An 11126-nucleotide genomic window follows, 5' to 3' on the forward strand; every position below is an offset into this window, starting at 1 on the left:
AAAAAAAAAAAAAAAAAAAACGTACTAGATCACGTTGGATATATCTGTCGTCTCTGACTCGGAATCGCTCTCGCTGTCCCTGAAAGAGAAGGGGAGGCGTCAGGTTTGGCTCCACAGCTGCAGACACACACACACACACACACACACACACACACAGAGTTGTCAGCTCACGGGCTTTTACCTCATTTCTTGTAGCATTTTGTGGTTGTACTGCCGCCTCTTTTCGTCGATGGGGTAGAAGTACAGGATGGCCAGGCCAACGAAGATGAGGGCCACGGGGGCCGCCGAGACCAGCAGCTTCAAGGTCAGGGCCACTTCTTCGGGCTGGGAGCAACCTCTGCTGATGTAGCCCGCGAAGCTGGAGACGAGCGAAAACAAAAAAAAAGACTTAAGACTTAATTAAGCTGCATTCATTTGGAGTAAAACAATCATGTAGAAGGAGAGATAAAAAACCAGTTCAGAGTAACTTGCGCACTCTTACTCTAAACTCAGCGTGGACACGCCCAGCGAGACGCCTGACGCGAACTTGGTGAAGAAAACGTAAAAGGAGTAGAAGAGGGCTTCGTGGCCGGTGGAATCGGGGTTCTTCACTTTGAAATCGTCGAGGACGTCGGGCAGCATGGACCTAAAAAAAGCAAAAGGAGTTTATTCAGATTGGTTCTACGTGCGTTCATAAATGGGGGGGAACGTTTGAATTTGGAGGAGGTCTTACCAGGGCAGCAGGAAAGCTGAAGCAACTCCGACCCCGGCAATGAATGAGACGATGTAGGTGACGTAGAGGTTGCTCTTTATGCACACCACCAGGATCAGGAAGGGAATAACGGACTAGAGACAGAAACGAAGACAAAGAAGGTTAACGCCTCGAAACGAGCCGTTTGCCACCAAAACTCCTAACATTATCCTCTCATTTATCTTTAGCTACTTGTGATTTAAAAAGGAGGAGTCGCCACCGCCGCCGCCTTACCATGGAGCCGACGTAGACGGCCATCTTCTTCCCAAAGCGGGTCAAGAACCACTGCCAGAACGGGATGGCTATCGTAGCAGAGAGCTGGAAGCAGGAACAAATACAGAAATGAAAACATCCGTGTTTTGTTTGTCAAGCGAAACACGAAACAAGCCTTTCGGGAAGAGTCGGAACGTGTCGAGACTTGAAACGACGTAGAAGTATTCGTCTGAAGAGGTCGTCGAGGAACGCAGGTGTTTATTCGACACGATCGGGCTTTTTGCCAAACGCAACAACGACGACCGAGCCGCTCCGGCTCTTCCCGAAGCAAACCCGAGCCCTGCGTGAAGCGGGAACCTGCGGAAGGCACTGCGACGCTCCGCAGGTGGCCGAGCGCTCCGACTACTCTCTCCCCTCTGAGCCCTTCATGTTTTTTGTTTTTTTTTTTAAAAAAAGGAAACTTCTTGCGTTCCAGTAATTTTCCAATCTGGATGTCTGAGAGATAAGCCGCCCGTATGGGACTTCCTCTCCCTCTCGCTCTGAAGTCTTAATTTCTGTTCGACTCACAAGGTTTCTTCCTGCGAGGAAATGAGCTGGGGAGATTTTTCGTCTTTTTCTTTCCATCTACGTATGCAACAGCTGGATGCGTCTACTTCCACGGAGCCTTTTCTTCCAAACAACCATTATGAGATCATGAAAACTGATTATAAAAAGTCAATAAAAGGAGCTCAGATTCTTCACCTTTTTGATCTGAGAACTCGAGGAACTTGAGGGTTATAGGCCACAGGTTTCTTATAAAACCGCTTTTCATTTTTTTATCCTGATGTGAACCTTTCAGCTCAGTCAGCCATTTTTATCAAATGACAGAAGAAGAGGATTAAGATTCTTTGATTCTCCTGACTGACTAAATGTCATGTACTTACAGTAAGGTGGCCATGTTGGCTCCATAATCCTTTCCATAAAGTAAAGGCTCAACGTGTGTAATCTGTTGACCCTCTCTAACCTGGACTTTCACCCCCTCCCTCGTGGACTTGGCTCATCTGTGGTTTAATTGGCTCGAATTCCTGCCAGGATCTGCCCGGCGCGTTTATATAAAAAAAAAAAAAAAAAAAAAAAAAAAGAGGAGGGCAGAGGATGGGAGGAGCGAGAGTGGCTCCTGTACCGTCTGTGGGAACGGTGTGGCATTCGGGGCCCGAAGCCGTGCTTCATGACCACGTACAGAGCGGGCCTTGTCTTCGGGACAATTTATGCGTCCGGCCTCGGGAGGGGGAGAGCTTTTGTCTCCGTTCTCGAGCTAATGCCGCTTCCACATAAACGGGCCGCTCGGGGTTTCGCCCGCTGCAGGAACGTTCGTGTGAAGGCGCTACCTGTGAGCGATCGGGTGCGTTTGTTGCTCACCATGATGACGAGCAGAATGTTCTGGAAGTCGTTTCTGAAACCCAGCGTGGAGCTGCAGAACAGAGCGAAGTTTCCCTCCAGGAGCTGCAGAGGGGAACACAGAAGTCTCTTTTTATAACAAAATGAAGGGGGGGGCGGGGGTCAAGTAAATAATGTGAGGGAAACACAAACTGGCACACACTGCACTCCCAAAACTAAACATGCAAAAGAACAGGCTGAGCTTGGTTATATAAACAAGAGCAAGGTGGATCTGAGAACATCTATACCCACCATAAAAGCCAGGGAGGTAAAGAGGAAGGCCATGACCAGCTTGGCGTAGGGTCCGTGCCCCATCACCAGCTTAATCCCTTGAAAGAAGGGCAGGGGCTGCGTCCTCATCTGAGACAACTCTGGAAGCAGAAGACAAAAAAATGAGCCAACGATTCCACTTGACAATTACGACAATTTAGCTAGTAACATGTAATTGTTACAGCTACATACTAAATATAAATCTAAATGTTAAATGTTAAATCTAAATGTTAAATGTTAAATCTAAATATTATATGTTAAATCTAAATGTTAAATGTTAAATCTAAATGTTGTAAAAAGTGACATCAGAAAATCAACACTACATTTTTAAACAGTGTTTGAAGCTAAATGTGACAAAATTTAGGCATGAATTTTTAGCACAAGCTCCTTTACAAACGGCGCCCCATAGTGTTTGAAGCTAAATGTGACAAAATTTAGGCATGAATTTTTAGCACAAGCTCCTTTACAAACGGCGCCCCATACATCTGCAGTCAAACGAGGAGCCAGGGAGGAACGACAGATAGATTCAGATCAGCCGAGAGATGGAATCTCACCTTTTTGTTCTCGCACTCCGAAGAACAGCACGACGGCGCAGAGGATGTATATCAAGCAGATGACACCCGATGCGATCATGTAGGCATTTTTCTGTGAGGACGCAAAAAAAAAAAAAAAAAAAAAAACCTTCAAGTCTCATCGTTTGCAATTTGAAAGTGGTTTGGTGGCGTTCGTAAACAAAGAGCACCACTTGTTTACCGTGTGCTGCAGGGAAATGCCTGGAGCCGACGCGTTGTGGTCGGATAACGAGCCGTTGCTCAGGTCGGCCAAGATCTCGCCGGGTCCGGGGAGGCAGGGGGCGTTGGCCATGCCCACGATCTGCCCCTGGATGGCTGTGCCGAGCACCGTGCCCAAAACCTCCACCGTCATCCCTGATAAGAGAGAGAGAAAGGAGAACAAAGACATTTAGGGAAAAAGAGGCGACGGACGACTCGACGTTCACGTTTTAGAGTTTGGGACTCACTGTACGCCGTGGCCGAGTCCCTCTCTTTCTGGTCAGAGCTGATGAACATGGTGAGGGCAGAGTATGGCACGTGGAAACACTGATGGTGATTACATGAAAAGAAAAAAAAAAAATAGGAAGGACGATGTGAGATTCAGGTTCAAGTTGGGACAAATTAGAGCAAAATATCAACATTGTAGGACGTTTGCTTCAACTTTTAAAGGAGAGTTAGAGGAGAAAACACACAATGAGGCTACTGTCAGCAACTGGTTGGCTCCGAACAGAGACTGGCTCTGCACCTCTAAAACACACACACACACGTTATCCCACCTTTAATTAATCCGTGCAGAAAGACTGCTGGAACACAGTGATGCTCCACTCCCAGCTACCAGGTTGTTTAACACATTAATATTATTTTTTTATTTCTATTCTTCCCTTTTAGTGCCAATAACACAACGAGTTTATAAAAAGGCTGAGAAGTTCCCAGCTGCTTTTAGACCACATTATAGGTCCACTTCCTGGTATAGTTTATGCAATGTTAATGATCTTGATATCAATCAGGAAGTGCAAAGGGTGTGTGGTTAACGGCACTGACGTTGATGTGTTGCAAACAAAAATAACAAAACAATAAACAAATGGGTTCCGACTTCGCCTTTGTGCGTGAACGTGGGTATGCTCACCGTTTGGAGGGTCTGGAAGAGGCAGTAGAAGATGATGTACCAGAAGACTTTCCCGTTTGCGAAGGGAGGAACGTACCAGATGAGGAAATAGGAGAGCACAGCCAGAGGGGTTGAGAACACGATCCTACAGATGAGACACGGAGAGAGGCCGGAGCAAACATCAGTGGCTGAAATCGCGACGCAGAAAACAGAAAACGTGTAACGACTCGTCTTCGTGTGGGTTCGCGTTTAGTCAAACATCTAACAACAATTAACAATAATAGGGACGGGCTCATTGTGTTAATTCCCGCAACAGCAGACGGTTACTTCAGGAATGTGGAAGATTGTCACTGCACACACGGGTGACATCCAGAATGCAACAGGAAATGTACAGAATGTCTAAGATCCCATCACTTCCTGAGCTCTGCCTCGCCCTCGTTCCATTACCTGCGGGGGGGAGGAGGCCGACCGGTCACCCAGCTTGTTTAACCACCTCTACGGGAAGAGCTCGATCCATCAGACAGGATGTGAAGTCATGCACGTATCGCAACGGTCACGAGGAGGCGGTGACTGTACACGACCCGTGACGGAGGCGTCGTCTAATGAGGGCACGTTACGGCGAATGTTTCATTAAAAAAATAAAGATCAACTCTCAGGAATGTACAACCTCTGCGTGACATGAGGAGAAATGCACACCTGACTAAATGTGGGGCGTAATTTGGCTTCCAAAGAGGCTTTTATGGTCATTTTAGTTTGTTCTTGTAGGTTTGGTTTATTTGCTTTTTTTTGTCAAACAAGCCTACTAACAAATATTACCTCATTTTGTGGTGCTGGTAGAGTCGAGCAAAGACTGGGTGTCATTTCAGAACCGCACCAACATAGTATTGCTATACAAGTACAAACCTGAAGCCACTCCTGAAGGTATATTTATAGCTGTGCCAACAAAGGAGGCATATCTTTACTTTAGCTGAAACCCAAGTTATCTTCCTTGAGTAATATGGAGAGGCTTTCCCCATCCCTTATCCAAATCAAGGAGGCTTGACTGGTTATTTTACATTTCATTCATTAATCAATCAATTAATATATTAATCAGGTTATGCTGTTCAGTTCATTCTTCTGCATTTGTTTTAATTCAAAGTCAGAAGACGTGTTTATTTTTTTTAATGAACAGAAAGCCCAAATTCTGTCTGTATCTCTCTGCAGCAGTGAAATATGAACTGCAGTAACCTCTCCCAGATCCCTCAGACTATTTTCAAGACTGACAGAGTCTCAGAGACAACGCTATTGGCTGAAACTGGTGGTGTGTTGCCGGCCGACCAATGAGAGGCCGCTCTTGTTGGTCGCCCTGCCCCCACGGCTCTCACAATGGAGGGCTCGCCCGCTTCCTCACGCGCGCTGCTCTCATCGAGTTCGTCTGCACGGATGGTAGTGCGAGAGAACATACCAGCCATTCCTCCACGCCCACGCCACATAGCCCCATCTCTGACGACAGGAGGGAAGAAGCGCGCCCCCGGCCTGCTCGTGCAGCATCCTGCAACGAGCCAGTGTGAGCCTCCAACATCTAGAGACTGATTGTGATGAACGAAACCAAAATAGCGAGGCGGAAATGAAATAATATCTTCGACTGAAAAGCCTCCTCTCTCAGGAGCAGCTGATCGCCACCTGAACCGCATGTAAATGAATTAAACGTGCTCTTGTGTTTTGAAGACCCGAGGGAGAATTAAACACGAGAAGCAGAGAACCACAGAGGAACATCGCGGCTCACGAGCGACACAAAAGTGCATACGCTGCCCCCCCCATTCCCAGAAGGGGAACTCCCTTTGGCACCTATTTATAAAAGATGCCGAGACATCTGGGTTGTCCTGCACCCCGTCGCCCTTTTACCTTTAGCTCCACCGGCACGTTTCTATCTTAACGGCGACGCCGAGCGAAGCAGTGAAGCGTGTGATGTGCTGACAGGAAAACGACCGTCGAAACCCAACGCCAAGCTAAATTCGTCCTCTCGGATGTGGGCCAAGGGTCGCAGGGCCGCCCTGCGACCCTCCTGACGCGCTCGAGAAGTTACAAATCGATGACCAAACCCAAAGCAGGACGCTCAGTTTACGAAACCATGCGAGAGGTGTTGCAGAATCGTGACAGAAGGATATCATTAGGCCCTTTTTTTTTTTTTTAAATTGAGGCTTTTATGTTGACTGAAACAGCATCTGAAGAGGGCTTTTTGTGTGCTTCAGCAGATTCTGTGTCAAGCAGGAGTTATATTTGTCAGTACCATGAAAAAAGCACCCCCCCTTCCTCCTCCCTCCTCAGCTGGAAGACCAGGGTTTGCAGGAACTTTTATTTGTTTTTTGCAAAAACACTTATTTTGGCCTCAGAAATCCTGCCTGGACCGCTTCAGTTTGATGCATTTTACAGTAATTTGCTCTGTTGCTTGTATGTTTAGCAGCTCTTACAGGGTAATGTTTGTGTAAGAAAAAGGGAGGGGAAAATAAATAAAAATATGTGTCTGCGTGGGCGATGAGGAAATGCTAAATGACAACATTCATCAACACGCCTTGTAGTAACTTCTATTGGGAGACTTTCAAAGCCCCTCCCCAAAACATTGTGACGCGTACAGAGTTGGAAAACTTCCACTGCGACTCACCACAGCCAAGGACCACCCCCATTAAATCAATCAAATGGCAAATATGAGTCAACAGGTGACTGAATTACACAACTTGGGTTTAAACATCGGGGTCCTTAAAGTGGTTTGGCTGGGACTCAATTAACGCACCCAGAGGTTGTACGAAATTTGAGCTGTTCAGCTGTAGTTGTCAATGAATTGGACCCAAACGAGCAGGGGTTGGGATTTACCAGGGTAGCATGCGTCCAAATCGTGTCCATGGGCTTCGGGAGACCAGGAAGCCCACCGTGGGGTCCGTTACGGCGTCCCAAGCTCGGCCGACGAACAAGATGATGGAGGCGTAGAAAGGATCCAGCTGAGGGAGAAGGAAAGATTCAAAACACATCGGTCAATAAAAGTGTTGGGAAAAAGTATACGAGGAGAGAAGAGATGGTAAAAAAAAAAAAAAGGTACAAGCAGCTGACAAAGTGCACGTCACGCGCTGTAACTGTGTTAAACAGTGGCAGAGGAAAGCAGTAAAATGCAACAGCTTAAAAAGTCACTAGACTAAAAAAAAAAGAAAAAAGAAAAAGGCAGCTCTGAACAAGAATGGAGACAACAGTGGAGGTGCCACTTGGCCAATCTGGGCTGAGGTCGGCAGCCTGACAGGAAGCCAGGAGCCATGAATGCTCCCCGCGTGCACGATCAGGCACCACGCTGCGTCGCCCCGGCCGGGCTCGGTAACGACCAGCGCTGGACGCCGAACAAAGCCGAAACCCCCGCGACGCCTTTGACTCACTGTGGCCCCCCGGCCATCGGATTACTGTCGGAGCCAATTAAAGCGAGACCCTCCTCGCTGTGCCGCCATTGTTCCGCTCCCAAAATATTTATAGAACGAGCCCCTGTGAGCCGTTAGATGCAGTCGAGTCTTATCAGGGAGCTGATGACGGCAGCGGGAGAGGAACTTTTTTCCATCGCTTCAATTTTCCAGGACATTTAAACCCACCCATCCCTTCCACTTTTAGTAAGAACCGATGCTCCTGTACGTGGCCTTCTGATAGAGATACTGAAAGGGAACAATGAGAACCATACAGCTCCTTGCCCTCGACTCTGTAAATCCCAGTCGGACTACAGAGCCCAGGAGCAGCAGTTCTACATGAGCTTTATGTTCCCATCCCAGGGATGCTGACATTTAAAGGCAGGAGGGGAGCGTTACTTAGCTGTGAGGGTGGTGCTGAACAGGTGTGATTGAGAAGATTTAAAATAAAGGGACTCACCTGCGCCACGTCGAGTAGATAGAGCTGCAGAAAGAAACCCAGGGCGCATCCTGTGATCTGATAGGGCGCGCCGCCGATCGCATAGCAGATCTTGTTCCAGACCGACAACCGATGCTCGTGCTGGGGGAGAAAAAGAACAAACTAAAACGTGATCAAACAAGGAAATAACTTGTAAATAAGGTGCCCACTTTAGACACTGAACCCTCATGAAAGAACTGGAGAAAGTGTCCACTAGGAGTTCCCTAAGCTACCTACAAATGCCTAGAAGCTTTAGCGGGGCCAAACTTCAGTCAGTGACTGAAATACAGTAACATAGCACTCACTCAATTCTGTCTGAACTCTCTAATCTTCGTTCTCGCGGCTCTCTAATTAGTCCGATTAGGACCCTAAAAAAAAGAGCAGCGAAAGCCTGAATAGGGAATTTACTCCAAATTCTTCACAGCTACAGACTCTGAGCAGTCCAAGTGGTCCAGCTGGCATGGACTGTAACCCGCGTGTGAGTGCATTTGGCTGAAGACAGAGGCGACCGCGTTCTTCTCAAGAACGCCTTGGTTCTCTAACAAGAACCGATTATTCCCCCCATCACCCCCTCAATCACTGTAATTATTACCTCAGCCTTCAGACTATAAACAGCTGATCTAATGGCAAGACAGATCCTGCGTCCATCAGTGCCAGGGCATGACAACATCACGCCAAAAACACTGCGAGGGCAACAGCGTCCCTGGCAGCAGCCTGATCTGGCTCAATGCCCCGGGGGAGATGGGACGGGACCACAGAAAGCACGCCCGTCCTCCGTACCAATCAAAAGCGCCGCCTCGTCCGCCCTTCGTTTGGCAAGTCAGGGGGGCCAAATAAAGACACGTGAAGCGCAAAACCCGTGAGAGAATATCTGTGTTGTGAAAGTGACTTTCTCCCCCTCGGGCACATGTCAACTACTCCTGCTGCACAGGAACAGCCTCACCTTAGATAAAAACCAGAACGGCTACACCTGATCGAACCGGACTATGGTTTTCGTTTTCAATGACAAGCTCACTTTGGCTGAAGGGACGACAAAAAAGGGAGGGGATTATAAAAACACAACAAGTGACATCTGAAGCACTTACAGGTCGTTATGGTCGCATTGTATAAATCTTCTACGCCCTCTAAAAGTATGCACAGGGTTGTGCACATTTCAACCACGTCCTGGCTACAAAAACCACACATCTGTTTTGTATTGACACAGCAATGAGTCACAGTTAAAGCATATTGATAGTGATTTACACTTGGCCTCTTTTCGTTAGACTATCTATTTCCCAGCTGAGTGTAAATATGAGATGTCTCCTGTAAAAACTATAATAATCAGTCATAATGTAAAGACTGACACAGATTAGAGCTTACTACCAATGTTTCCTATCAGTTCACTGACTTCTATATACAGCTCAGTGCTATCAGTCACATGTTACTACTGGAAGCTGATAAGAGGGACAACATAAACACATGTAAAGATTTCTGTTTAGTTTTTGGTTCGGGCCACTTCCTCTGAATCATTTGGGACCAAGTCAGACGTGTCAGCTCCTCCTTTTGGACTGGACGAGCCTCTCCATCCAGCATCCTCCTCCTACACGTCACCACGTATTCGTGCTTCCTGCCGCGTTCCCGTTCCATCGGAAATACGGCAATGTCTTTGGAAATCCATTTAAACGACGGTGGGAGGGGGTGTGTGTGAAGAGAGGCAACAATTTTCCTCGAGTCTAAATTCCCCCCCTTTTAATTTAACGCCAATTACTGCGCCGCACAATTCCCTGGACGGGGACAGACGACGACGTCCGTTTGGTTTGACGCTCCGACTCGACGCGAACGCAGCCGTTAAAGCAAGCTCTCGAATGTCGGAGCTTCAGATTGGGTCCGTGAACGCAACGGCGCAACACACCTAACTGCCTTTAAAAAAATGAATCAATTCATGCACGAGCTGAAAATAGGATGTTTAAGTCTTCTCTAATTACTCCTGACTGTACTACTGCTTAGTTGAGAAATTTAGCGGAATCTGTGTAATAACTGTATTAATGAACATTTGCGTAAATGAGAAATGTAAGCTACGGCAAAAATTACAACTACGGACAGACAGAGGGGCTCGCGGGAGCTCGAATAAAATCGATTTATTGAATGAAAGTGTTGACATTTCTTTCAGCTCGTCGTTCCCATCAGCTGTTTCATTAATTTAACGTCGCTTCGGGCTCGAATTAAAGGACATACATGTCGTCAGGTCGATGAGAAAGTTTAAAAATTAAAGTATCGCGCCTTTAATCAAGCTAACGCCTCGCTGTCAGTCCGCCCGGTGAGCTCCATTCATTCATAATGTTCACGATGTACGCTCCCCCATGAAAATCTGCTTATTTATCCATTTCATCCATTTTATCTATTGGTGCCGCGTGGGGAAACGACACAAAAGACAGAAAGCGCACATCTTGAGTTAAATGGTTCACATTTCCAGCCAAAAACTCACCTTTCTCGCTAGCTTAATCCCATCCGAGCTGTCCGATTTGTTCAACAAGCTGGCGTTGGAGTATTGCTCAGCTCCTTCTCCCTTCGCCATGGCAGAGCGGTCAGTTGGTTGAACAGGAAAAATAAAAATAATAAAATATATATATATATATATTTATATATAAACAGAAGGGGTTCCTGATAAGGTCAGAGGAAGCGGACACCGTAGTTTCCTCCCCGGCGTGCAGACTGTTTGAAAACTGAGAGGAAGAGGCGGGTTGGATTCATTTATAGCGCCGCTTTAGGCCACGCCCCGCTAAAAAACGTGCCGTTCACACCATGTTAAGCCACGCCCCTTTCGCTGGAAGCCCCCGCGGCTCGTTTTCCTGCTGAAAGGACGATAAGAGGCGATCATCACCACAGTGATGTGATGATATGACGTTGGTATGTCGGCAAAATACTCCGCTCTGTGAGAAGGCGCGCGGGGCTGAGGCAGAAGGCGGAC

The 11126-nt window shown here is 47.3% G+C and overlaps 1 protein-coding gene across 1 annotated transcript; it reads right to left on the reverse strand.

The window, feature by feature from the left end:
- Positions 1–10880, reverse strand: mfsd2ab (major facilitator superfamily domain containing 2ab). Its single transcript, XM_017420960.2, has 14 exons — positions 10644–10880; positions 8162–8281; positions 7136–7260; positions 4307–4430; positions 3648–3726; positions 3383–3555; positions 3184–3274; positions 2612–2730; positions 2342–2425; positions 965–1048; positions 713–825; positions 482–625; positions 182–358; positions 1–79 (listed from the first exon to the last, which is right to left on the reverse strand). The coding sequence occupies exons 1-14, from the start codon at positions 10731–10733 to the stop codon at positions 25–27; spliced, it is 1578 nt and encodes a 525-aa protein (XP_017276449.1). The 5' UTR covers positions 10734–10880; the 3' UTR covers positions 1–24.
- Between the last annotated feature and the right edge of the window lie 246 nt (positions 10881–11126).

Source organism: Kryptolebias marmoratus, linkage group LG5 (assembly GCF_001649575.2).
Source record: "Kryptolebias marmoratus isolate JLee-2015 linkage group LG5, ASM164957v2, whole genome shotgun sequence".
NCBI lineage: Eukaryota > Metazoa > Chordata > Actinopteri > Cyprinodontiformes > Rivulidae > Kryptolebias > Kryptolebias marmoratus.

What these genes read in the sequence shown, in the direction of transcription:
- mfsd2ab (XM_017420960.2), bottom strand. Translation starts at nt 10,733, where the DNA reads ATGGCGAAGGGAGAAGGAGCTGAGCAATACTCCAACGCCAGCTTGTTG. An exon ending in CGGAGTGCGAGAACAAAAAG is followed by an intron (nt 2,731 to 3,183) that starts GTGAGATTCCAT and finishes TTCTGCTTCCAG; the next exon opens with AGTTGTCTCAGATGAGGACG. An exon ending in AAAATGCTACAAGAAATGAG is followed by an intron (nt 80 to 181) that starts GTAAAAGCCCGT and finishes CTTCTCTTTCAG; the next exon opens with GGACAGCGAGAGCGATTCCG.